At 37.6% G+C, this 26,130-nt stretch overlaps 1 protein-coding gene across 1 annotated transcript; it reads right to left on the bottom strand.

Annotated features, from left to right (window-relative positions):
• Window position 1: 1 nt before the first annotated feature.
• Window positions 2–19,447, bottom strand: jazf1b (JAZF zinc finger 1b). The gene is made up of 5 exons (XM_061716674.1): window positions 19,176–19,447; window positions 7,961–8,033; window positions 7,083–7,273; window positions 3,463–3,632; window positions 2–2,718 (listed from the first exon to the last, which is right to left on the bottom strand). Exons 1-5 carry the CDS (start codon window positions 19,288–19,290, stop codon window positions 2,542–2,544), a joined length of 726 nt encoding a protein of 241 aa, XP_061572658.1. The 5' UTR covers window positions 19,291–19,447; the 3' UTR covers window positions 2–2,541.
• Between the last annotated feature and the right edge of the window lie 6,683 nt (window positions 19,448–26,130).

Here is a 26,130-nt window from a genome sequence, read left to right as displayed (position 1 = left end):
TACAGGAGTCAGAGGATGTTTTATTGAAAAATATAACAAACGTTTACACGAAGCAGCTTTTGGAAGAAATACAGTACAACACCACCTCTGGTTTTGGCTTTTTACACACTTTTTTTTTCTTCAAGAATATATGAAAATATAATTTAAAGCACTTAACACATACATTATACACATAATACATTCACTGTACATTACATCAAACTTTTCTCCATACTGACAGTATCATATTGGCACAAAGCTGAAATGTTTGGGATTTTTTTTTCCATTTTATTTTTTTTCAATAGTATTTATGCTCTGAAGATTTAACTAAGTGGGAGAGTTTTAAACCATAATCCCCACATACAGACAGACGCACACACCCACCCACACATAAATTGGGATGTGGGACTATTAACTAGATTGCAAAGATTTGCAATTAATTTAGACCCAATATAAAACCGAAGACAATGTATCAGATTTGGAAACCTGGTTAACAAAAAAGTAGAGCTATTTTTAAATGTGATGCAAGCAATAGACTTGGAAAAAAAATTGGGACGGGGCAAAAAAAAAACAAAAAAAATAAATAATGAAGTGTACCATCTCAAAACTAGTTATGGGCAACATGTCAGTATCATGAGTGGGTAAAACAACTATGTAAGAGAAGTAGAGCAGTGACTGCACTGTGACTGTGGGGAAATAGCTCACCAATTTTAGAGTACTGCATGAAACAACATTTGGTAGTTTCATCATCTATGGCACATAATGTAAAGGTCCACTCAGACCCAATGTGGAATGGGAGTTAGTGCAGGTGATCGGGAAACATTTCTGAAAATGCTCGAGTTAAAACTGGCATCCAAAGAGAAAAACATGCAAACGTGATCCAGAAAATGTCGGCACCTTCACCGACACCTCGTTAAAAGTGGATGAAATGTGAAGGTGGATTAAAAAAAATAAAATAAAATTCTGGAAATTGAGGACATGGTTTTTGGGCAAAGGATGGAGCCCATCCAGCTTGTTTTCATGGCAGTTCAAAGTTAACTTCTGTAATGGTGAGGATGTGCATTTGCCCACGCAGCACACCTGCACATCTGTGAAGGCACCATTGATGCTGAATCCTTTTTATTCATTCTGGGGTCTCTTTCATGCAAGCTTTTGCTTATCTCAGCAAGAAACTGCCCTCCGTACAACGATGTAATGCATAATACGCCATACGTTAATCAAAATCTAATTTCTGGCCCATGTGCCATTTTTCAGATTGATAAAAGATTTAAATGTCCCACCTTTTTCAGATACTGGGTTGGAAATCACTGGCATATTTGTTGCAGTTCATGGATATCATTATTTAGGTTATTATCTTCAGGGATGTCAGACATTGTTGTTATGGCACAGAGAAAGTTTTATATGATTTTCATTGTCCAAAAACACAGACTCAGGATGTCACTGGGCTGAATATATGGTCAGTCTCATCCTTTTCTTTCCTGTTATTCAAGACATTGAGATATTTGTCTAGCAACACAGACATTAAAGATGCAACGAACTGGCCCGGCCTTTAGCTTAGATTGTATAAACCAACAAAAATGAAGGCATGCACTGTACTTTTTGATAATTCAAGGCAACTGCTTTTGTTCATACAGTAAAAGAACAAAAACAAAAGAACCATCTCACAATACAGAAAACACTGTAGGATTCATGTACACTTTTTCTTTGGACCAAAGTAGAACGTGTAAATTTCCACTCACTGTATTTACATTAGAAAGAAAATATTGGCAAAAATGCTAATTTTCTTGGCAATGTTGACAAAAAGTGCTTCCTTTTTGTAAAGTAGCAAGGAAAACTGTTAAGTCCTCTACGATCAAGAAGATGAGGACAAATGACAGAGTTGTCATGATCGACCTGAACAGCATTAACACTATCGGAACACTTGGGCAGGATTGTGGCGCTGAAATGATAGAAAAAAATCACCTGAGATAATCCCTTGACACTCACGTACAAGTGCTGTAAAACTGACCACAGTATATATTTTTTTAATATGAAAGGAAGTCCAACAAGTGAATAGTCACAATAAGTCTAATGTTGGATCCTAATGCTACAACACATTCATTTTTCTTGCACGTCCGTCACATTTTAGTCTCATATGTCACTCTGACAAAACTGAGGCAAGGTAGTGGTGGCTCTTTTTTTGCTACAAAAATATCCAAACCTTTCCTCTTCTTCCGCTCCAAGCTGAATGCCGTACTGCACGGGGCTATTCGTGACCTGGACATCTTCCAACCTATAATTTGCCCACATCAACAAGGAGCGCCATAAAATGATAAGTGATAGCTTAAATGTGCAAAATACAAAACGATGAACTACATAAAGATTTACCAATTCAAAATAAAACTTAAGGCTGAATGATAATATATTCACATCATGCAATCAAAATAGTGTCACAGCTAAGAGGAATAAAATAAAAGGGTGAAAAAAGGGAGAGAGAGGAATGAGAAACCGTTGCTGGTGATGATGGTGTTCAGATGGGTGTGAGCATGTTCTGGGTGACAGTGCTGGTCGTTCACTCAGTCTCTACTGCTGCAGTTTAAAGATGATGTCCGTAGAGATGGGTGGGTGGAAGTTGATGGTGTGGTGGCGGAGACCCTGAGAGGTTTTGTAGCTCTTTCCACACCGGCACTTAAAAGGCTTGCGCACCCTAATCTGGGTTCGGTGGCCGTTCTTGGCATGATACTTGATTCCATTCACGTTCTGTTATGAAAAAAAAAAAAAAAGAAGATACATTTAAAAAAACACCTTAATCCTTTTAGAAAATTAGAAACATATATGAAGTAAAAGAAGCAGTGGATGGGCCTATCATAGCTGTGCTCCACGAGCAAAGAATGTACTTGTGCCCCCCCCTTTTTTTTCTTCTTAAATCCAGAGATATTAGATGTAGTTGAGACAAGGTTTGTCTGGAGGAGAGTCAAGTACTTTTAGATTAAACTTTTTTTGCAGACATTGCAGTCTCCACTGGGATTCAGTCATTAAAATATATTGCCATAAATAAATAAAGAAAATATCATTATCTAAACCATAGCTGTAATTTAGGAAGAAACGAGGGGACTTTCGTTTCAGAGTCTACCACACATTGCAAGATAGCAGGACTAAACGACAACAAAACATTACTAGGCAACATTAGACTCCAAGATGCCTACTGTTGCCGTCAACCTCAGACTAAGTCATTGCCTATAACTCTATCATTCACGTCAGCAAAGCAATTTTCTCAGACTGCACAGACTTTATCCTGACCACACACACACCAGATGTGAATGGAAAACTCTGTAAATCTCCATATCACTAAGGTTGACAACATATATGCATGTTTGTGGCTGTACTACTCAACAGAGGTCTTATTTTATACAGTCACATATCTCCTGCTTCCATCTCTTTGTGATGCATGATGTTTACAACTGACATTCCAATAAGATGCAAGAGACGAAGGGGGAACCACACCTTATATCTTTTTTTACAGCCTGGAACGGGGCAAGCAAAAGGCTTCTCATCGCCTCCATTCATGCACATTGAACTGAGGATGGACTCGGAGCTGATGGCGCTCTCTGTGGTCCATGATTCATCGCTGTCAGACTCCTCAAACTCTACATCTTCTTCATCACATTCACTTCCTGTGGGAAGGCAAAACAACAAAAAAGATTAAATTAGCAAACAACCAACCAGGCATGCAACCATACAAACTGGAGCAAGAGGTCTTGATTTGTGCCTCACAACTTCTCCATGGCCATGAAATACTGGCCTTTGAGCTTTGACACTCAAAATGTTAACAAATGTACACAGCATATGTTCTGAGGCAAAGTTCCCATACTACTTTTTTTTTTTTTTTTAATCCAATAGCGACCAAGCTTTAAGAAACACTCAAATAAGCTAATTGTGGGAAAAAGTTAAAGCATTTTGGTTAAGGTCTTGGGTCACGAAGCAGCTACTGTTTTATCATTCAATTAAGATGCTATTCCACAAAATACATGGGAAAATCTTATGAGGCGGAAAAAAGAAAAAAAAAAAAGATTCCTGTTGTACAATGTACACTTAAGTGAATTAAAAAAAGACTATGAGAGCCGCTGGGCAGCATAATGACTTGGTGGTTGGCACTGTTGCTTCACAGCTTAAAGGTTACTGGTTTGAATCCCAGCTGGAGCCTTTATGTGCGGGGCTGGCATGTTCTCCCTGTATTTGCATGAGTTTTCTTCAGGTTTCTCTGATTTCCTCCCGCAGTCCAAAAACATGCATGTTAGGCTAATTGATGACTCTGCTTTGAACATGAGAGAGTGTGAGTGTGTGGTTGTTTGGTCTGTACGTGACTCTGACATGGACTGGGGATCTGTCCAGGATGTCTGAAAGTGAACAAGCAGGTCTAGATAATAGATGGATGAGGGCTGCCCCTGATATAGAAAATACAGAATATGGGATGTTTTTCTGGAGTCCAGCAATCTCCAACTGAAACACTTATTTGTGTGATGTTACAGTTTTTCCAGCCTTCATAATAGAAAGTGATTCTACTTCGTGCAACGGTATACCGGTCTTTTACTAATCCTCACAGTAGACTCCCACCTAGGAATGGGCGATATTTTACCGTTCATGATAAACCGTCAAAAAAATTCCCCACGGTAAGTATTTCTCATCTCGCGGTAAAAACAATAAATTCCAGTTGATGACGTTTTTGTGTAAAGCTGATTTATGGTTCTGCGTTAAATCCACGCACAATGTACGTGAAGGAAGGAAGGAAGGAAGGAAGGAAGGAAGGAAGGAAGGAAGGAAGGAAGGAAGGAAGGAAGGAAGGAAGGAAGGAAGGAAGGAAGGAAGGAAGGAAGGAAGGAAGGAAGGAAGGAAGGAAGGAAAGAAAGAAAGAAAGAAAGAAAGAAAGAAAGAAAGAAAGAAAGAAAGAAAGAAAGAAAGAAAGAAAGAAAGAAAGAAAGAAAGAAAGAAAGAAAGAAAGAAAGAAAGAAAGAAAGAAAATTCCCGTTGATGAGGTTTTTGTGTAACAAACATGGCGGATCTGAGTCATTACAGTTTTGCAGTACAGGTGTAACTCATTTAATTGGTTTTTATCAATTAAATTTAATTGGTGTAGTTTAGTAGTATTTAGTATTCTTTTAGAGCAGTGTTTTGGGGGCTCCAAAGAATGGTGATAGATTTATAGTTAAAAAGGTGGAGTTGAATTGGTATTTTTTTTGTCGTCATTTTTATCGTTATCGGGATAAATGCCAGAAATTATCGTGATACATTTTTTAGTCCATACCGCCCATCCCTACTCCCACCCCCACCCCCACCCCACATCAGGCTCCAGCTCTGATCAGTTTCAACAATGTGCAGCTTTCATACCAAAAAGGTGAACTTTTTCTTTTTTCTTCATTAAATTAAACTAATACACATTTATTAACAGAGGAGTCCAACATGGAGGCCCCAAAACTGACAGGAGCCCCAGCTCATGAGCAAAGTAAGACATGATGGATTTATTTTAGTATGCAGCACTGTGGTTGGTGACTCTTCTCAGACCCGCGGTGTAGACTTGACTCATGTATTCAAGGCCAAAGTTACAAACTAATTTTCTCAGGACAAATAAAAAAAATAGTGGTCCACCACAGCCTGTAAGATGCAGTGTGAGCCGTTGCTTCCTGTTGCTTTTGCATACAGTTGTCCCACAGGACGATAATAACAGACTGGATTTGGACTGCAGGAACTCAGGCTGAGCAAAATGTCAGGGGAGTTATTTTATTCCTAACAGCCCTGCTAGGTGGGTATTAAACTTTAGATTGCTCTGGATCTTCTGAAGGGGATTTACAACTCTACTCTTTACAACAACTACAAGTATTCCCAGGGTTTTATTTCCGCCTTTCTGACTTCATCACACTGTAAATATGCAAAATAGAAGGTAAATCCTTTTAAAGTTTAATTGTCACAACATTCAAAGTCAATACACAGCATTCAGAGTGAGTTGTGGAGCAAGCTCAGGAATGAATGCACTCCTTCACAGTGGTTACGTTTAAAGGCACAAATAAAATCACCTTTAGTGCACTTTGGGCAACAAAACTGGTATTGGCAAATAGAAACCATTTTTCTTTTTCTCTTTTTAACTGCTTAACATTTTCTTTACAATACTGGAGGTATTTCTACTTTATCATTACTCGACTACACAGAGAAACAGTTCCATTCATGGAAAGTGGATGAGATCCAGAGTCTATCGCAGAAAAAATGTATGTGGTTTTCACCTATGAATTTCATTTAAATACACAATACCGTATGTAATTTCAACCACATTTTTTTCTGTTACAAAAAGTTCTAGTTTTATGTTGCCATAAATTAGACTAAAGTTATAGATATTTTTTTTCTTTCATGTTACTGTGAATGCAAACATGTCCCACGTAAAACTGGAAGGATCTTCACATTCTATGATGAATAAATAGTGTTAAATTGGAAAAATTCAAGTTTCACTTGAATAGAATAAATCAGCGAGGATTTGTTTGCTTATGATTGAATTAGTTTACTATATGTACACCTACAAATGCTCTGTAGATATTTCAGTTGTCAGGGAGCACTAATAGTGGGTCAAAGCAGTCGTATTAAAAGAAACTCAGTTAGCGTGTTGATCATGATTGTAAAATCATAACATTAAAACAAATATTATCTTGGCAGCCTGCAGCATCTAGTGCACATTGTGGCATTCGAGACCAACAATAACATTTTATTGTTACATCGACTTATCACTGAAATACTTTGCAGCAAAATGGCACACAGATAAATTTAAATATACTAACAGGCAGAAAAAATGCAGCATCTTTTTTTTAAGAAACCAATAAGTGGTTCTCGGGATAAAATGTCTTGAAATGTGTAACTGTCTTATACATTTAAGAAATGACCCAGCACCTAAAGTTGAAACAGACGTCAGACAGCAGAGAGATCGTTCCCTCTAGTTCACAAAGTCTTACCGACGTGAACATCAAGAGTGAAAGATGGTTGTTAAAACCGATTTCTAATTCTTTAAACCCGTGAAGAGTATATATATAAAAAAGGCATGTATTTCATTGATGGTGTGAGGTGATACCGGACATCTGACTGGTTACCTGTAGGTGTACTGCTGCGGAAAGAAGAGGACGGGGTGATTGGTGGGGTGACTGGAGGAGTGAGGTTCCCACTGTTGTGGCGGGGCGGCGTGGAGACGCTGGTGCGGGACAGAGCGCCCGACAGAGACAGTTTGGGCTGCACCTTTTTCTTCAGGGCCTCATGTTCTCGTCTCGCAGCATCTGTCATGAACCTGACAAAGTTGAGCATAAATAGGTTCACTTTTGGTAAAGAAAACTAGAATAGAAGGCAATCTCAGTGTTCAATGACCAACTTCATCTTTAGACTACCGAGGCAGCACATGGTTAGAAAAAGAAAAAGAAAGAAGCCAACTGGCTATAGTCCCATAGAAAGAAAAAAAAACCTTCTGAGGTTTATAGTGGATAGTAAAGTATTTGATAAATGTGAATAATAAAAATGAAATGTTAACATAGACATTATAAAAGCAAAAGTGGAATTAACAAATTAAGTAATAGCCACATCAAGATGTGTTTGAGAAAGCAGGCAGACAGTGGCAGACTTTGTCTTACACCGACTTGCTGCATAACGCTTTTAAAGCTGCTATTTAAGCCTGATATCAAAGACAGCTGGGATGACTTCAGTGCAATAAAAAAAAACACAATTATAGAAAAACCCACTCCAACAGAAAAAAAAAACAAACAATTCAACAGATGAAGAATTAAACCCTCGGCAAAAGTAAAACATGAGTTGAAAAATAACTGGACAAAAACTAAACATATTAATGTGAGATTACATAATTAAGTTTTTTTAATTTATTTATATATTTATTATTATTTTTTTTTTATAAAATCTGAGTTAATCAATCCAGTTTGGCGGGAGCAGATTTGCCTGGTTTCTTTTATAACACTTATTTATTTACCTGTTGATATAACTGAGGGCCACATATGTCGGCTGCTGCTGCTCCTGCTTCTCCAGGAGACAGGGGTCTGTATCTGTCAGGGAAAAAGAATATGGCAAATGACACACTAGCAGACAAACAACAGTTATAAAAGCACATTTACTTTTTCATATTATCTTTTATCAGTTCAACAGACTCTGCCCTTAAACATCTGAATTTGCAGAACTTCTTTTTTTTATTCATCCATTTTTATCTACAAAGTGATGCCAAATTGTATTAATATCTTTTCTAAGTACAGAGGATGCTGTAAGTACCAAAAAACCTGTATGAGCCATCACGGGAATCCAGTGGTTCTTAAAACTGTCAACAAGTTTTTCCGAAGTCTCCCCTTGTGTTTTGAACCATTCTAAGTCATACTATTTTGTTTTGTTTTTCAGGCTTCTCTTCTATGATACCTAATGCAAGTTTGTGTGCGATACACCGACACCCTTCCCGCTTTTAAGATTAAAACATCCTGCTATTAATATTAAAACATATCTCTTTCAGGATTACATGTTTTAACATGTCTTGGTGCTGAATGCTTCTTCACATACCAGCACTTTTTTGGTGGTGCCAGATTTCTTCTTTGGACAGGTGAATTTTGCAAAGGATAGGCCAGGATTTCTCGGACCATCTTGGTGAAGTGAGTGTTCCTCAGAACAATCAGTGGAGATAATCCCAGGGCACTTTTCACTGGGGTGTCAGCTCTGAAATGCTGCTCAGATTCATCAGGATGACTTTGATGATGATCTTTAAACCCTTTCCAATCGTTGGATAACAGGACTACGTTAAAGGCCTGGAGGAAAGCATCAAACTCGTAGCTGAAAACCTTGGAACTTCCAATCAGACAATCATCTCAAGCATATTGGCAAAATGGCCAAAAAGTGGTGAACAGAGGTCCACCACAGTCCAGAACTGAATCCAAACCAACAGCCGTAGCAGGAACTAAACACCAGAGAGATGGTGAGAAAAACCTCTCTGAGGCCTGGAAACTGTCAGAGGAGGAATTGTCTAAAATCCCAGTGAGCAATTAAAAGCACAGTTTGATTAGTGTTAGAGAAAAAAATGCTTTTCTACTCATGACTTGGACATGTTGGGTTTTGAAAAATTAAAAACAACTGCATCAAAATTAATGCTGGCTTACAATGAACTTTACAATGTCTTATGGTTAGTTTCAATAAAACAATGATTAAATAGACAGATCACAGCCTAAAGACTATGATCACGTTATACCTGGTCTACAAATAAAACAGGCAAACAAACTAAACTGTTCTCCAAGTTAAAGCCTGATCTGTATGCTCCTCAGCAGGGTGCTTAGTGAGAAACAGAAGAAGATCGTAAAGGAGTTGGGTCCACAGTATGGTATGGACATGTTTTAACGGGTGTATGACGTTGAAATATTTCAAATGAAAGATCATTTCTCAAAATTCCAACATGATACTGGTCTCTAAATAATTTCTTCTGCATGTTCTCTATTGGCAGAATTCAAGGCCTACTGACCGTATATTTATACGCTCCCTTGTTAGTGAAATGCAGGGTCCAGTCTGTGTAATCTGCTGCCGTGTTTTAATAGCGAACAAAAAAAAAAAGTGACATCTCGCTGTGTTTTTCAGTGGCATTAAAAACGCCGCCCTGCAGGCACCACATTGCTCACACATGAGCACACTTGACACGCACTGTGTTTTGCCATGCTCAGCTCCTCGCAGTCATTTTGCTCAGCGGTGCTAAATGTACAACAATAGCCAATCTCCACACCCTGAGGTGAAGCCAGCCTGACTTCAAACGGTATTCCTGCTGCTGGCCATGTGGGAGATGAGAGATGCCCCATAAAACAACCATTTCTACCACTCACCAGCTGAGCCTCCCTGTCTGCCTCTGACAGTGTTGTGAAAGACCGTTAACCCCATGTGGTTCAAACTCTTGCATGTTTCCATACAGCATGCCCATTTTTAACTCAAAGCTTCTACCTAAGGCTCTTTGGGACGTTGAATTTGAACTTTAACAAGCGCTATTCAGTAAAAAATAATAACATTAATAACACAGCTATTATTATTATTACTACTAATAACAACCCAGTTCCAGTTAAAGGCATTTATTAATGACCATGGTCATGACACAAAACACATGGGTAAATGTAATTGGGGTTCTTGGTAAAAGGGGTAAGCAACACCTTCGTGAGACTGTAATAAAACATGGAGTCATTTATTGCTTCCACACAGCATTATTTTCTTCCTCCTGTTTGCTTGTTTGTGTCTTTGCTTGTGTGGAAAATAAAATTGAAAAGCTTCACTAAAAAGAGCTGGAAGGCCACAGAGGACCTCATTAGTTTTAAGGGTGCTCTCTCTTATGGGATTCCCTTTTTAGGTGATCATTTATGCTGCACTATGATGGGGATAAAACCTGAATGTACTCCTCGCATGGCATACTCTGCAGGGGAAAGAAGGGAGTTGGAAATCAAACATCAGCACGTCTGAGCACTGAAAGTTGCTTAATCGTATTCTTACTGTATATATGTATGCATTCTTTCATTATTTCTCTACATCAGTGGAGAAGAGAAGCCTATGCTATGACATGTGTAGAGGATAATATAACCCTCTTAAAACCCTGAAGTACAGACCTGTGTGCAATAAATCGTCAATTAAAGGAGTTGCAGTGAATAGAAGATACTTATTTCTGTGATTAAGATGATACTTGACAATAAAACCTATCCCAAACCACTTCTAAGTAAAAGGCCCTGCATGAGCTCTTAGAGAAATCAAAGCAGTGTTATGCCCTGGGTGTTAAGCATTATCGTTTCAATAATTAACGGCAAATCTCTTAGTTATTGATTATAAAGTGGAGGTATCGTGATGCTAGCATTTATAACAGCAGAAATTTCAGCACCTTCAGTTCAAGAGTTTCCTCTCAAGGCCTCAGGCACGAGCAAGTGTTTCATTAATGGTCCATCTATCCCCAGTGTGAAGGACAGCATACCTCTCTCTACTCTGCAGCCAAAGTCATGGAAAAAGAAAGCTGGAGACACACATTCATTATGACACTGTTCCCCTGCCAAAAGCCAGAGGCAGCGCAGAGACCGTTCTGAGCTGGGGGTAATGGCATGCGTGTGTGCGAGAGTGCATAAGAAATCCCTCAAAAGATCCCTAATGAGTCTCAAGCCATGGAATGGCGGCGTGCTCAAACAGCAGTGGATCAATCTGTTCCCACACACTGTAAATCACACACACCTCAGGTGGGGACTGGAGAGGAGGCCTGTAGGGGCCAGTTCCCCCACAGCGTCTGCTAGTCTTGTGGGGCCACCATCAGTTAAGGACCAGGAAGGAGGCGCCTCAAGTAGAGATGGGAAACCTCTCTAATCAAACTACACAGGTGGTCCACCTTGGTGGCCACCTATTAAGGAGTTCTGGGAAACAAAAGATGGTGTTTATTTACCATTAGTAGTTCCAAAAGAAAACAATCACTTCCTGCACGCACCACTGAAGTGTACGAAACTGCTTATATTTTACGTGTCAAATGAAGACGTGGCAGGAAAGATAGACGAAATAGATCAAGTTTTAAACATCTACAATATGAAACAGTTTATTTTTTAAATACAAGAATTAGGGCTGGGCGATATGGACCAAAAGTCATATCTCGATATTTTCTAGCTAAATGGCGATACTCGATATCGATATTTTTTCTGTGCCATAATTGGGGTTTCCCCCAAAGCATTATAGCATCTCTGTTAGCTTAATTTTTTTCTGAGGCAAACCCTTAAAAAAACAGTCAGTTTTAATACAAAGCCTCGTGCTAAATGTCACACAGGTACCTTTATTAACAGAGGTCTGCACAATATCAAAATGTATAAAACAAATAAAATAAAAATAAACTGCCTGCATATATAGAATAAAAATGCTTCTTGAATAAAATAAAACAAATATCCCTTTCCTGCATAACAATTAAATTAAAATACACTGTGCAATTAATACAATATAGACAGTAACAGGCAGACTTTTCCACTGAGGTTGACAGTGCAAATAACAAAACATTTGTGCAAATCTCAAATAAAACATTCAAGTCAATTTGTCACAAAATAAGCTATATCAAAATCATAAAAAAAACAAAAAAACAAATTTAAATCGATAAACGATATTGGCACGTACCATATCGCGTTTGAAAATATATCGATATATATATTAAAATCTCGATATATCGCCCAGCCCTAACAAGAATACACAAGTTTATAATGTTTGCCAAATTGAACTCCCCAAAATCTACCCCACAGCAAAGAGATAAATAAGTATTGATTTAAATGTATGATGAATTAATTTTTGTGCAGAGCCAAAAAAAAAACAAAAATCAAAACATACTGAAACTATAACTGTCTTATCTTACAAATGTGTCAAACTTTCATCTCGTTCCATACTCACTATAAGTGAGTATAAGTATAAGTATAAGTATACGTATAAGCCTAACTATGTTGGTGCAGATCAAGATGGCTGCTGCCCCTTTCACTTTTTTTTTAATGGTATATATGTTAATAAAATCTATCATTTGTCTATTTACTGTACAGTGAGCGAAAATAACTGAGTCAAATTCCATGTCTTGTTTGACCTGGCTTGGCCAAATAAACATGATTCTGATTCTGATTCTGATTCCAGATGGTGATGTATGCGTGAAATATCTGCAAATAATGCTGATTGAATTTGTGGCTTCGATGTGTTAAATCAGAAAGAATGATGCAATAAGACTTTCCAAACAGTGTCCATTGAAGAACTGCATCACAACAAACCCTCCTAAGGCAACAGAGGAAGTGACGCCTGCTACCCTCTCATAACTCCCCGATGGACATGCCCCACCCCCCACCCCCACGCCAGACGTACAGCTCCCTCTCTCATTTCCACCAGCGTCTGGCTCTCCACCCTCACGGCCAAATGCACTATGGGGTAGAGCCGAGTGGTGAACATAATGGTGACATGTTTATGGCGGCTCTGAGCAGCGGGGAACATTACCAGGAGTGGTGGCACAGGTAATTCATTACAATGTGACCTCTTAGGAGGAAATGAAACAGAGTCGAGCTCCGTATGTAGGCTGCCTTTGCTGGTTACTGAAAAAACATGGGGGGTTAAAATGATCCACTATGAATACATTTAACACAGACAGCAACTTGTGCAAATTTGCAAAAGTATATAAAGTCATGTTTGGACAGACATCCCAAAAATGCACAGGGTGCTAAAGCATCCATTCATTGCTGGTCATTGCAACATTAACATTTAAGCCATCTGCTCAAATGTTTATTTAATAAAATATCTAAACATTGTGTTTTTTTTGTTTAAGCTACAGATGAAAATTTGCTATGGTATTTAGTTTAAAATGATGTAAACTAAGAAAAGGAAAGCGTATTTTGTAATTTTGGCTGGGAAGGAAAACATACAAATAACTGAATACTTAAATAGCTAGAGTTTAATTTCATTTTTTTTTTCAAATTATCTCTGTAGGAAATGTGACTGAAGAATAGGAGCCCATGCAGAGGAACAGGAGCTACAGTGTCTGGTGGTGATGGGGAAGTGTAATTAGGCCCACCAGGTGCACAGATCAGTGAACTTGTTACCGTTTTCCAAATTTATTACTTCCTTGCAGATTTTCATGGCGTTGCATTGCAAATTCTTCTAAATGAACCTCCAGTGAGGACTGGCAACAAGTATAACCTTTGTTACCAACCTTGGACTCTTCTGGCCATCAGTGTGACAGCGACGCACAAACACACTTGCAGCTAAAAACATGATCCCTGTTTGATTCTGGTCTACAGAGCCCTGGTCGCTCAGTGACAAAGGAAATATTTTGATGGCTTAGTATGTGTTGTTTTTAAACAGAACTAAAACACACGCACGCACACACACACACACACACACACACACACGGCTACTGAAGAGATCTTTTAGACTTAACAGCATGAGTTAATCTCATCATTAAATCTTTCCTCTGTTCCTGTTGGTGTTCGCTGGGCCTCATTAATACGAGCATTAAATCGCAAAGGTCTAGGTGGGCCACACAGCATTTATATTATCAAACCTTAATTCAATTAAATACTTTATTAAACCCCAAGGTGAAATTAGAAAGCAAAATAAAAAATAAAATAAAAAATCTGTCATAATTACCAAAGGTAATTAAACTGATGTGTCTATTGCTGAACAGCCAAGTGTAGTTTTCACTCAGCGCATCCCTTTTTATGTGCAAACTCAGAAGTCATAATTTTTTAGCATGTAGTTAGGACATCCTTTTCTCTTTTCTCTAAGAAAATAAATAAATAATAATGAAAAAAAAAGAAAGAACTCTTAACCAGCAGCAGAGCAGCACCACCTGCTGTTCACAGGCCCAAGCAGCAGCCGGGCTGCTGAGCTCAGAGACAAGAATGTGTGCTTGTCGTTTCAGGCCCGTAATTATATAGGAGAATATACTTTAAGCAGCAGGCCACCAGATGAGGAGGAAGACATGCCAAATCAAGCACTCCCTTTGTAATTACACTTCACAGGGCCCTTGGCACAATGCACGAGATTTCGCACTTCTCAGAATGTGCACAGACTGGCAGACGGGGGGTGGGGGGTTTTGAGGGGGAGTGGGGGGCAGCAAAGTCTTTCCACTTTGGTCCAACTAATTGCTTCATTATTCCCTAATAAGTCATTTGAAGGCCCTTTTCAAAAAACGAGGGGGAAAAAAAAAGCAAAAACACCCCAAAAACTAACACCTTGGACACATGTAGACACGACACGCCTTGAGGGCAGAGGACATTAAAGCCAGTCAAGCAACAAACAAGAACAACAAAGACAGCTGAGCCTTGTCAGATTCCATAATAAGTCTGAAATATTAGATTGTGGAGCTGATGTTGGCATGAGCAAAGGAAAGTCACATTTCTGACAAATTGAATCACAGTATATGAATAGCAAAATGTAATTTTGATAACAAAATTACCAATAAAATTGCTCAAAATATAAGATGCAAATGAAATAACTTATAGTATCTTAATCATAGATCATCATGAAAAACATTAATTTAGGGGAATACTATACAGGACTCCAAGACAAAGTTATATGTGTGACTGAAAGAAATACATTAATTATACTTTATTACACATATATTATTTGGTTAATTTGAATTGGTTTTTAGGAAAGCTACAAATTTATTAAACACAAGTGGATCCTGTTTTACTTTATTTCTAATAATTATAATGGCATTTCAATATGATATAATTATAATCACTTAATGTAATTCACTAATCTGCACAGACGAAGTTTAAGATTGATTGCAAACAGGACTTTGTCATCATTTCAGTCAACTCCATCAGAAGTCATGACTATAAACTCGATTAGGAATATAAATGTTTTCATAGATTGATTTGAAATGACTTCCCAAACGTCTCCCACTGACAGTTCTTGTTCTTGTTGTTGTTTTACCCCACATAAACTGAAGTCGTGCTATTGATTGTAGTGGGACTAGTTCAGTCCAGAGGACACTATAGATGAGCTGCTCTTAGTCAGTATTCATAGATTCAAAAGTTTATCTTAAGGAACATTCTGCATGTAATGTGGATTATTAGTCGAAGGTGATGAGAAATTGCGCTAGTTTTCTTGACATGTTATTCATTTTTATGGACCATAATAACCCAGAGTTAAAGGGGCTACATGCATGTTATCCATTTCCATGTTTAATGATTTATTTACAATATTACAACCATAAATAATCATATAACATGTAACTGTAGGCACAGAAACTGAGGTATACGTATGTTATAGCAGAGCCTATTTAATAATTCACAAGGAATGAGGATTGCAAAGTCTTCCCCACCCTAGGATGTGAGAACTCTGTGAGATTTCTGGCTTGTTTGTTTGTAAGATAGTCCACACCTCCATTATAAGGTCATGGTCTACAGGAATTCGACAATTCAAAAGAGCTTGTAGACACTTAACTGAGCTAACACTAACCTGAGCATCTCGTTTTATATAAGTACTTCTCTGTCTTTGTTGGCTTGTACTTTAGTGAGTCCAGATATGAAAGGACTGGTAGCATTTGCATAGTATTTGTATGAGCAAACAAGGTCAAACAGATCATGTCTTTGATTTCTTTAAATCAAATAACTGGTGCTACTTTTAGTCATGCCTAATTGGAAATCAGATACAACAAATAATGAACATGTCTCCATAAAGCTATAATAGTTTGAGAAACCAATTAGAGTAACTAACTTAATAACCATGGGAAAAAAAAGGTTTTAAAACATGTCTTCTAGTGATGTAATAACTGTTGTTGTTTGTTGTGGTAGTGTGATTATAACAGTGCAGGGAAATGTTTTAAGACCACTTTAAAGTAGTTTGGTCGAGTCCACATGACAAATACGTGCCTTCTCTGTCTGAAGTTAACATTGTGTTTTAGTAATAAAAACAGTATAACTTTTAACAGACTGTGTGGAGCTAAAGATTTACCCTGCATGGCCCCAAAAGTCCAGTTTGACTAGATAGATTAATAAACAACAACAAGCTACCTTACACTTGACGACATTTATTACAAGAGTAAAGGCAGATCCTCAGACTTTTTAAAAATATGTCAATCTCATATAGAATTTGACTTTAAGAATCTCGTAGGTCAATGTAAGGCATAGTGACCATGATAAGACCTGAGTGCAATGGTTTGTGTTGTTTTGTTGTCTTGTTTGTTTTAAGTGGGGTTTTCCCATCGTTTATGTCTGTTTTTTTTGTTAGGTTTTTGGTTTTGTTTCCGTTTTGTTTTGAGGGTATATGTTTGGATATCATTTTGGGTCTTTAACGGACCAGCCCCAACTTTGATACAACAATGACATGAAGTGTTTCCTACTTTTTTTTTTTGATAAGTCCCCTTCATCATGAAGTATGGTAGGTAGAATATTTACCTATTTAAATATTATTTCAGGGTCATTGATATGGTAGTACTATCTGGTATTTTCAATTAGTGCAATGAGTAGAATTTTTGGTTAGAATATTTGGCATGATTATATGAAATATCATATGACATATGTCTTGGTGTGTATGGACTTTGACTGACTTAATTTTTTATTGGAAGTTGAGATGTGGGGGTTTTGTGTTCTATGTATGTACAGTTTACCCCTCTTGGACCAAAATACATGCTTGATCTGTTAGTTCTTATGAAGCTCCCAGACCCCTGAGGTTCATCTGGATCTGGTTTGTTGTGTGTCCCAAGAACCAGAACCAAGCAAGGTGAGGCAGCGTTCAGTTATTCTGCTCCTCACCGGTGGAACAAACTTCCTGTAGACCTGAGGTCTGCTCACACTGTCAGTTCCCTTAAATCAGGCCTAAAAACATTACTGTTTACTGAAGCGTACTCCTAAATTAAATACTTACCTGCTGTACTCTACTGCCCTTATTTTTAACAACTTATGCTTTTTATTATTTTACTTCTTTTCTTATAATTTTATTTTATTTATTCGTTATTTAAGCGTACTCTTAAATTAGCAACCTGTGCTTTTATTATTATTATTTTACCTTCTTTTCTCATAATCTTATTTCATTGTATTTGCTATATACTGTACAATTATGTCTTGCTGCTTCTAATGTCGATGTAAAGCACTTTGGATCACCTCGTGTTGAATTGTGCTATATAAATAAACTTGCCTTGCCTTGTTGTGATATATAAAAAAACAACAACTATAATAATAATAATAATAATAATAATAATAAACTTGTGGGTTAAGTTCAAAAAGGCAAGCATCCGCAAACTGCAGGTTGTATATAATGATTGCCTGTACGTATGTTGATGGGAAAACCCAGGTGGTGTAATGTGAGTGAGTTATTCTGTCAAATGCGTATAAACACTTTTCATGCTCTGTTGAGAAAATTGATGTATAGATTCATTTGTCGACTGAATGACATACAGAACTCTGTTTTAATGCTGTTGAACAATCCTGGACTGAGTGCTGTGAGATATCAATCAGCAATGTGGAAACACTGGCATGATTGTCTTTTCTAAATTTGTATGTGTGTTTGTCTTTTTTAAATAGACCCTGAGTCTATTAATAAAGTATATCTATCTGAAAAGATATTATATAATGTAAGAGAGAAACCTGCAACCTTCCAGAAAATTTGGGGGCCCTTTATGGATCTTCTGCCTTCTCTGGACATGACCTCGTGAGATTACTCTTCCTGGACCAAATCCATCTTTAGACTCTGTACTACACGGATAATATTACTGGATCTACATTAATATTGCACTATGAAGATTTATGATGTATTTGTGTGTGGATGTGTAGGTGTATGTAGACTGTGTAGGTATATGAATGAAAGGTAATAGAGAGCCATACAGGGGAGGTGGGTGGGGGGTGGGACGGGAAGTATTTTTGTGTGTGTGAATAATCCTCCTTGCATCTGACATGTTTGTGACCTGTTATTTTTAATAAGTGCCTTCTACATTATTTGACTGAAGTCATTGTTATCCTGTGTACATGTATATTAGATGCATTTCCTTATCATGTTCAGAATTATTTTATTATTTGTCTTTTTCCTTCTTTCTTATTTTCTTGGAAGCCTATGCTGGCATGTGTTCTCATATGCACATGCAATTTTTTATTTGTTTATTTATTTCCTGTTTTGTTGATTTATATTTGTTTTCTTTTGTTTTTGCTTTTTCTTAAATTATAGAGCAGGTATTTTTTGCACAAATTTGTATTACTTGATGCACAAACATGTTGTAATGAAGAAATGTTAATAAAAAAATGTTAAAAAAAAAGTATATCTATCTATCTAATAATAATAATAATAGTGATGATGATGATGATGATGATGGTTATTTCTTACCTAAAATTATATGTTTTTAAGGTCTAGTCTAGTTTAAGCTGATAGTTTTCCTCCCCTCCCAGAAGTGTCCAGTGGTCGGATGGATGACCTGGGTTGGTGCGCAGGCCTAGCGCCCTTAACCCGCAGCAGGAGCCGGAGCTGGACCTAAACGCACGGAAACACCCTCCCCGCCGCTGGTCCCCCACCCCCTGCTCGGCCGGCTGTTGCAGCTTCGCGTAAAAAGCACCGCCGCTTTGGGGCATAAATGCGCAGGAAGCAGCGGAACACCCTCAGCCGCCACACCTGGCAACCGGGTTGCCAGGACGCAGGAAATAAAGCCGCTAAAGGCGGCTATAATAAGCCACGTCTGCCGGCCGAGGCGAGGCGAGGCGAGCCGCCGCTCTTACCGATGTGGCTGTCCTCTATGTGCACGATGAGCTCCGACAGGGAGTCGAAGTGGAGCCCGCAGCCGGAGAACCTGCACGCGTTGGAGAAGAAGGAAGCCGCCGCGATGCCTGTCATGGTCGCTGCTGCTGCAGCAGGAGCGAGGGCAGGCGGAGGGGAGGCGGCCGGGCAGGCAGCGGCCAACAGCTGGAGCTGGTGGCGGGGGAACAGCTGGAGCTGGAGCTGGAGCTGGTGGCGGTGACTCTCCCAGCTGCGGCAAAGCGGCCGCGGCGCGTCAGCGCCACCGGATGTCAGACTTTCATCACAAAAGCACTAAACGACTGGAAAGGTTGATTTATGGTTCCGCGTTACAGCAACGCAGAGACTACGGTGTAGGTTACGCGGCGTACGCTGCGCGTCGCCGCGTAACCTACGGCGTAGGCTCTGCGTCGATTTAACGCAGAACCATAATTCAGGCTTAACACAAAGCTACATCAACGAGCATAGATCTGATTTTTTGATTTGATTTGATTTATTTTAGTTTTGTACATGTAAAAAACAACACTTCAAGAGAAGTTTAAGAAAACAAAACAACAAAACAAAGAATTTCCATCCTTTAGCACTTGATAACTTAATTTACATGTGCAAAAAGGGAGTAGGAAGAAGTGTACATTTATTTAATCCTACCCCCATTCACTAATCATTTAACCCGTATTTATAAATACTCACACACTGTACTCACACTGCTAAATAACAGTATTATTATTGTCATTATTATCATTATTATCATTATTATTATTATTATTATTATTATTATTATTATTATTATTATTATTATTATTGTTATTATTATTATTATTATTATTATATACTGTAATTATACTCACACACATACCTATACATACATACACATAGTTGAATATTTCTATATATTTGTACACACATGCCCATATAAATATTTATATAAATATATTGATTTACACTATACTGTCTCTATTAACTGCATCTGCTCTATATCTCTGTATATATCTACTTACACACACACACACACACACACACACACACACACACACACACACACACACACACACACACACACACACACACACACACACACACACACACACACACACACACACACACACACACACACACACACACACACACACACACACATATGCATACACCAATACATACCGCGTGATCTGATCTCATATTTGATTCGAAGTGAACTGCATATTACATAAATAATGATGGTGTTACATCAAGAGTTACGCAGGGTTTCTTGAAAAATGTAATTGCATCATATGAAAATTGAATCTGGACACTGATGTAATGAATAGGATTAACTAAATTACATCTAAAACTGATGAACTGATAAAGAAGGCTGGCTCTGTGCCGAGGACTGGTCTGGAGCCCACATCAGAATCAGAATCAGGTTTATTTGGCCAAGTCAGGCCAAACAAGGAATTTGACTCCGGTTGTTTTGCTCACTGTACAGTAAATAGACAAATGACAGCTCTTATTAACATATATACAATTTTTTTTAAAGTGAAAGGTGCAGCAGTATGAGGTAGACATGGTTATTGAAAGGTGCATTGTTACAGCATATGATTGTGGTTGTTATTATTATTATTATTATTATTACTATCTATAATATTATATATTATATATTGCACAGTGGGTGATTACTCTGAGACTCTATGAGTGATGAGAATTCATCAGAGCAACAGCTTGGAGGAAGAAACTGTCTCTGTGTCTGGAGGTTTTGGGGTACAGTGCTCCGTAGCGCCGTCCAGAGAGGAGTTCACACAGACAAAAGGTGGTCTCTGCATTTAACTAATCTCTAATTAGACTAGAGAGCAGTGGGCTGCTGTTTGGACAGCGCCCGGGGAGCGGTTGGGGTTGAGGGCCCTGCTCAGGGGCCCAGGGTGGTTCACCTTGGTTGCAATAATTGATTCTGAAACAAACAACACAGCATTAGACAACGATGTGTTTGAAGATTGGATTGTCTTCAGTCTGTCCTCTTCAGGTTCTTTGCATTACAGACTGCTGTAGGATATCAGTAATACCTGCAGCTATAATATTATACATTCATACTTAAAAAACTTTATTAGACTGACTGACTTTTTTTTAATGCAACAATATAATTTGCCTTTGAGGGTTTTGTGAAGCATTATTGAACTGAGATGAACTGCATTGGACTGAATTTAATTGGATTTAACTGAATTGAGGAGCAACATGGTAACTGTAACTTGGTGGACAACCCTTTTGTTTTACAACAGGACAGTTCCTGGTCTGCGTCCCACCAGAGACCTTTCTGAGTGGAGTTTGCATGTTCTCCCTGTGCTTGTGTGGGTTTTCTTCAAGTACTCCAACTTCCTCCCAAAGTCCAAAAACATGTATTTGAGGTTAAGTGGTGATTCTAAATTGCCTATAGCTGTGAGTGTGTGTGGTTGTTTGTCTATATGTGGCCCTGCGATGGACTAATGACCTGTCGAGTATATTATTATTTGAAAGTCTATATATTTCCATTGAAACAAATGTAACCCCTGAGGCAATCAAATTGCTTTTAGAGTTTAGACCTGAAAAATTACATCAAAAACAACTCCAACAGTAAAAACGAATTATCTAACAAACTTTGTAGTGTGCATGAAAGATGCTGGCAAGAAATCTGAAATACAATATATTGGCGGATTGCACGATTTTTAAAAGCTATAAAGTATATAGTCAATAACAGTATTGTAACAACATTTCTGATATTGGGATTCCACCTGAGTAACTCCAAACACAGAAGAACTGGAATTCTGTTACTCTCCAGTTATAGCAGCATATAAACATGGGAAAACTAGGAAGAAAATAGCATTAAGGGAAAAAAAAAAACAGACACGAATAGACTGACACACATAAATTACAAATGATAATAAATGAAAATTTAGAAAAACACTTCATGCATCATTTTAATATGGTTATAATGAGCTGGGAAGATGAACATTCAAAATTAAATCATAGCATATCTATTTATAACATTTAAAATTGAAAAAGGAAAACTGCAAAATAAGATCTAGTGTTATTAGAATATTTGATCTGCTGTATGAACGTTAGTTCGCTGTTTGCAGTCATAGCTAAAGCTAAAGCAACTGCAGCTCACTGTGTCACTTGTGATGGGTTAAAAGCAGAGTCCCAAATTTCCACCAAGGAGATTAACAAAGTAGAATATTTTAGAATACTATGAAAACTAAATTGACAAAACTGAAAAATGCTTGATCTGTTCTGAAAGTATTGAATAGCACAACACAAATGGACTTGTTTTGTGGACAAATGATCATGTGTTTCTCCTCCTGAAGGTGGCGTAGGACGGTTGTGATTGGTGTAGGCTCCTATGGATTCAAAGACAAGTAGGTTTGAATATCATTTGTTTATCAGTGAAATGACATGTCAAATTGTGGAAGATTTATCACAACCAATATATCTTAGATGGCACCCCCATTCATTTAATTCAATTTCATAGTGTCTATTACAGTACAAGTTGTCTCTAGGCACTTTCCAGAGACCCAGAACATGACCCCCAAGCAATTCATGATACTAAAGGAAATACATGCAGCCTACAGTATAGTGTAGCTTCACGTCATGTAAGACTTTGATATAGACATCAACTCTCATACTCAAAACAGTATAAAACAGTATTTCTTGTCTTTATTTATTTGATATTCTTGAAAAAAAATCCTAAAATGTTATTAAATCATCTATCTATCTATCTATCTATCTATCTATCTATCTATCTATCTATCTATCTATCTATCTATCTATCTATCTATCTATCTATCTATCTATCTATCTATCTATCTATCTATCTATCTATCTATCTATCTATCTATCTATCTATCTATCTATCTATCTATCTATCTATCTATCTATCTATCTATCTATCTATCTATCTATCTGTCTGTCTGTCTGTCTCGCTGGCTGGCTGTCCTTCTATGTTTGTTGTTTTTCGTTTTCAAAGAAGTTTTAACATTGTGTTTTAACATTTAGTTATTATTCATATCATAATTACAGGTTGTAAGAGGTGGGAAAAAGAGAACCTCTGTAGTCATCACAATATATATATATATATATATATATATATTTTAACTTTTCATTTTCTTTCTCACTGTGTGGTTACATTCAAATTCAAAAATCGATATTAATTCCTAAGGGGAAATGAATAATTCTGCTCTTTATTGTGATATCAGCTATCATAAGTGCTCCCTATCAAGAGGCAGTTGTGACATGGATCTCCCACTGCATCAACAAGTAAAGGAATGTTCTGACCACAGTGTGGCAGTGTGAGCCAGTGGATAAAAGTCAGTCCCATTAGTTCTTAACTTTTGTGACATTTTAGCGGTTTAAAGGTAAAACAGAACTGTCCAAAACTTATTGACAATTATCATTGAATTCATTCAGTTGTTTGAGATGGAGACAAGCAAAAAATACATTATTTATGTAGTTCTATTATTTAATTAAGTATACATAAAACCCTTTCATTATGTTTTTCAGACATTGTTTACAACTAGGCCCTGCGATGGACTGGTGACCTGTCCAGGGTGAACCCCTGGCTCTCGCCTGTAATTAGCTGGGATAGGCTCCAGCAGACCCCCGTGACCCTGCAAAGCATAAAGCGGGTATAGAAAATGGATGGATGGATGGATGTTTACAACTACAGCATACGTCAAGCCTTAGAGGAGAAATACTAACCTGGTTTTTCACAAGTTTACATAATGTAATGGTCTTTTTATACTTATAAAAGTGTGAGATGCTTTGGTCAAAGTACAACTGAATTAATAGCTTCTTCCCTCTCAACTGTCCTACACACATATTTTTGATACAAACTAGTCTCAATAACCCTTGACGCAGTAAATGTTTCTGCTGTAGTAAAGAGCACACAGCACCCATCCTGAGATGTCACACCTCTTGTTGGTAACAAAAAAGGGACTCAGATTTTCCAAATTCCTCCTGGAAAAATTTGCAAAACAAGAAAAATGTTGATTTTCTAGTCGGTAAAACTTCAAATTGTAGAGGACAATACATTTTTTTCCCTTTAGTATAATTAGATATATAACTGCTGATTGTTTTAATTTAAACAAAAAAAAAAATACAGGAAATACAAAATTACTTGAATTTGTGGGTGGGGATATAGTACTACACACTTATAAAGAACTTGCTGAATGACACATTTTAAGAAGTACTGCCCGTACCGTCCCCTCTCCAGAAACAAAAAAGAGTCAGGGTTTTTCTCTTAACAGCCACTCGTCTCATGCACAAAAAAATATTCCTCAAGGTATGTCGTCTTTAACTTGAATAAGTTGCTATAGGATCATATAAAAAAAACTTCTCTGTATTAAATATAACACAAATTCTCAGATGGTTTTTGCGTGACTGCGTGAACTTTTTTTTTGTTTTGTTTTGTGCACTCACCCAAGCATGGCTCAGGTCATCACTGTATCCATCCTATTTCCAGAAGAGCTACCACAGTGACAGAGAAACTGTTTTCTAGTAATTCCTGAGAACGCCGTGGGATATCACTTTGATATCATTACATTACACACAGACTCTTCTTAAGGAAGGAAAAATAGTGGCTTTGTCCATGTTATTTATTGATTATTTCATTTGATAGGTACAGCTTTAACTAATCGCAACTCTTCAATTTGTCACAGTCCATAAATGTAGATGAGGTAACAGATGTGTCTGAGATTTACTGAACAGCTTAACCTCAGAGTGGAAAAACATGAAGGCGAAGTGCAGCTGGAAAGCAGCAAAACCTCTGTGTTTTCTGTAAACGAACCAACAACTTTGAGCTAATCAGACACATAATTTCCTCACTGCCTCAAATTATGGTCAGGAGAGGCAGCTGAATCCTTTTGCATTCTTTGGTTTCACACACAGCAGTGCTTTATTTTGACATTTTATGAGAAAAACTAGCAAGTATATTTATGTTAGCCTCAAATCATCAGTGTAGCTATTAATTACTTGATCGTAAAAGAGAAGGTTCTACAGACTAATGAATATTATTAAATGATAAACAGCGAAATTGGAAAAAATAAATCATAATCAATATTATGTTGTTTTTTCTCATTCATAAAAGTATAAAGTAAGTTATTTTTACGAGACAAGTGTTTTCAAGTGTTTTAATGACATGCAGAGGCCAGGTTCAGATGTCTCAAGAGTGATGGAGCACACTCTTCTACTTGTTATAAATCTAAAGGGCCATTACACCAGCAGCACCATTTACCAACCTCCTGCTGGTGTGATAGTGTTGAGTGTTTGAGTGTGAAAATGTCACTGAGGTTATCTGTTACTAAACTCACAGAGAACATACAGTATTTTGTTGAATGAGGCCTTCATTTTCACAAAGCTTGATAGTGTTAGTTACCTGTCTAGTAAGATTCAGTCAGCTGAGCAGTCCCCCCCCCAAAAAAAAAGAATAAATAAAAGTTTGGGTTTGGAGGATTACTTTTACAGTATAACTTGGCAACACAGGTGTTTTACAGTACAATAGGTATTTTACTTTATCATTTAACCAACTGCATATACACTGCTCTATGTTTATGAAGTTTAACTCGACGAAAACAACTTTGAATTTCCATAATTGTGCAACTGTTTCGTTGAGAAATAATTGTACAAACCATTAAAACAGTAAGGTGTGAAGAATAACAAAAAGGTAAATATAGAACATTAGCATAATCTTTTTTTCACATCTCACCTTTGTCTTCGACACCAAAGTGTGAACAGTTTCTCATTTTGGTACAATTTACCACCAGTGACGTTTGATTTGCCAAACAGTAGATTCTGATCTCTAACCACTGAACAGCCAACACTTTGGGCGATCGTCACATCAGTTTAGAGTTTCTGCACGTCCGGTGTCACAAACAAAAACTGTTTTACAGTGAAGTCATTGTTTAACAGCTTTGACAATTTTTTTTTTCAGGTTTTTTTTAG

This window comes from Cololabis saira, chromosome 3 (genome assembly GCF_033807715.1).
Source record: "Cololabis saira isolate AMF1-May2022 chromosome 3, fColSai1.1, whole genome shotgun sequence".
NCBI classification, from domain to species: domain Eukaryota; kingdom Metazoa; phylum Chordata; class Actinopteri; order Beloniformes; family Belonidae; genus Cololabis; species Cololabis saira.
The sequence above is the reverse complement of the archived record's forward strand: the minus strand, read 5'-3'. Positions and strand labels throughout refer to the sequence as shown.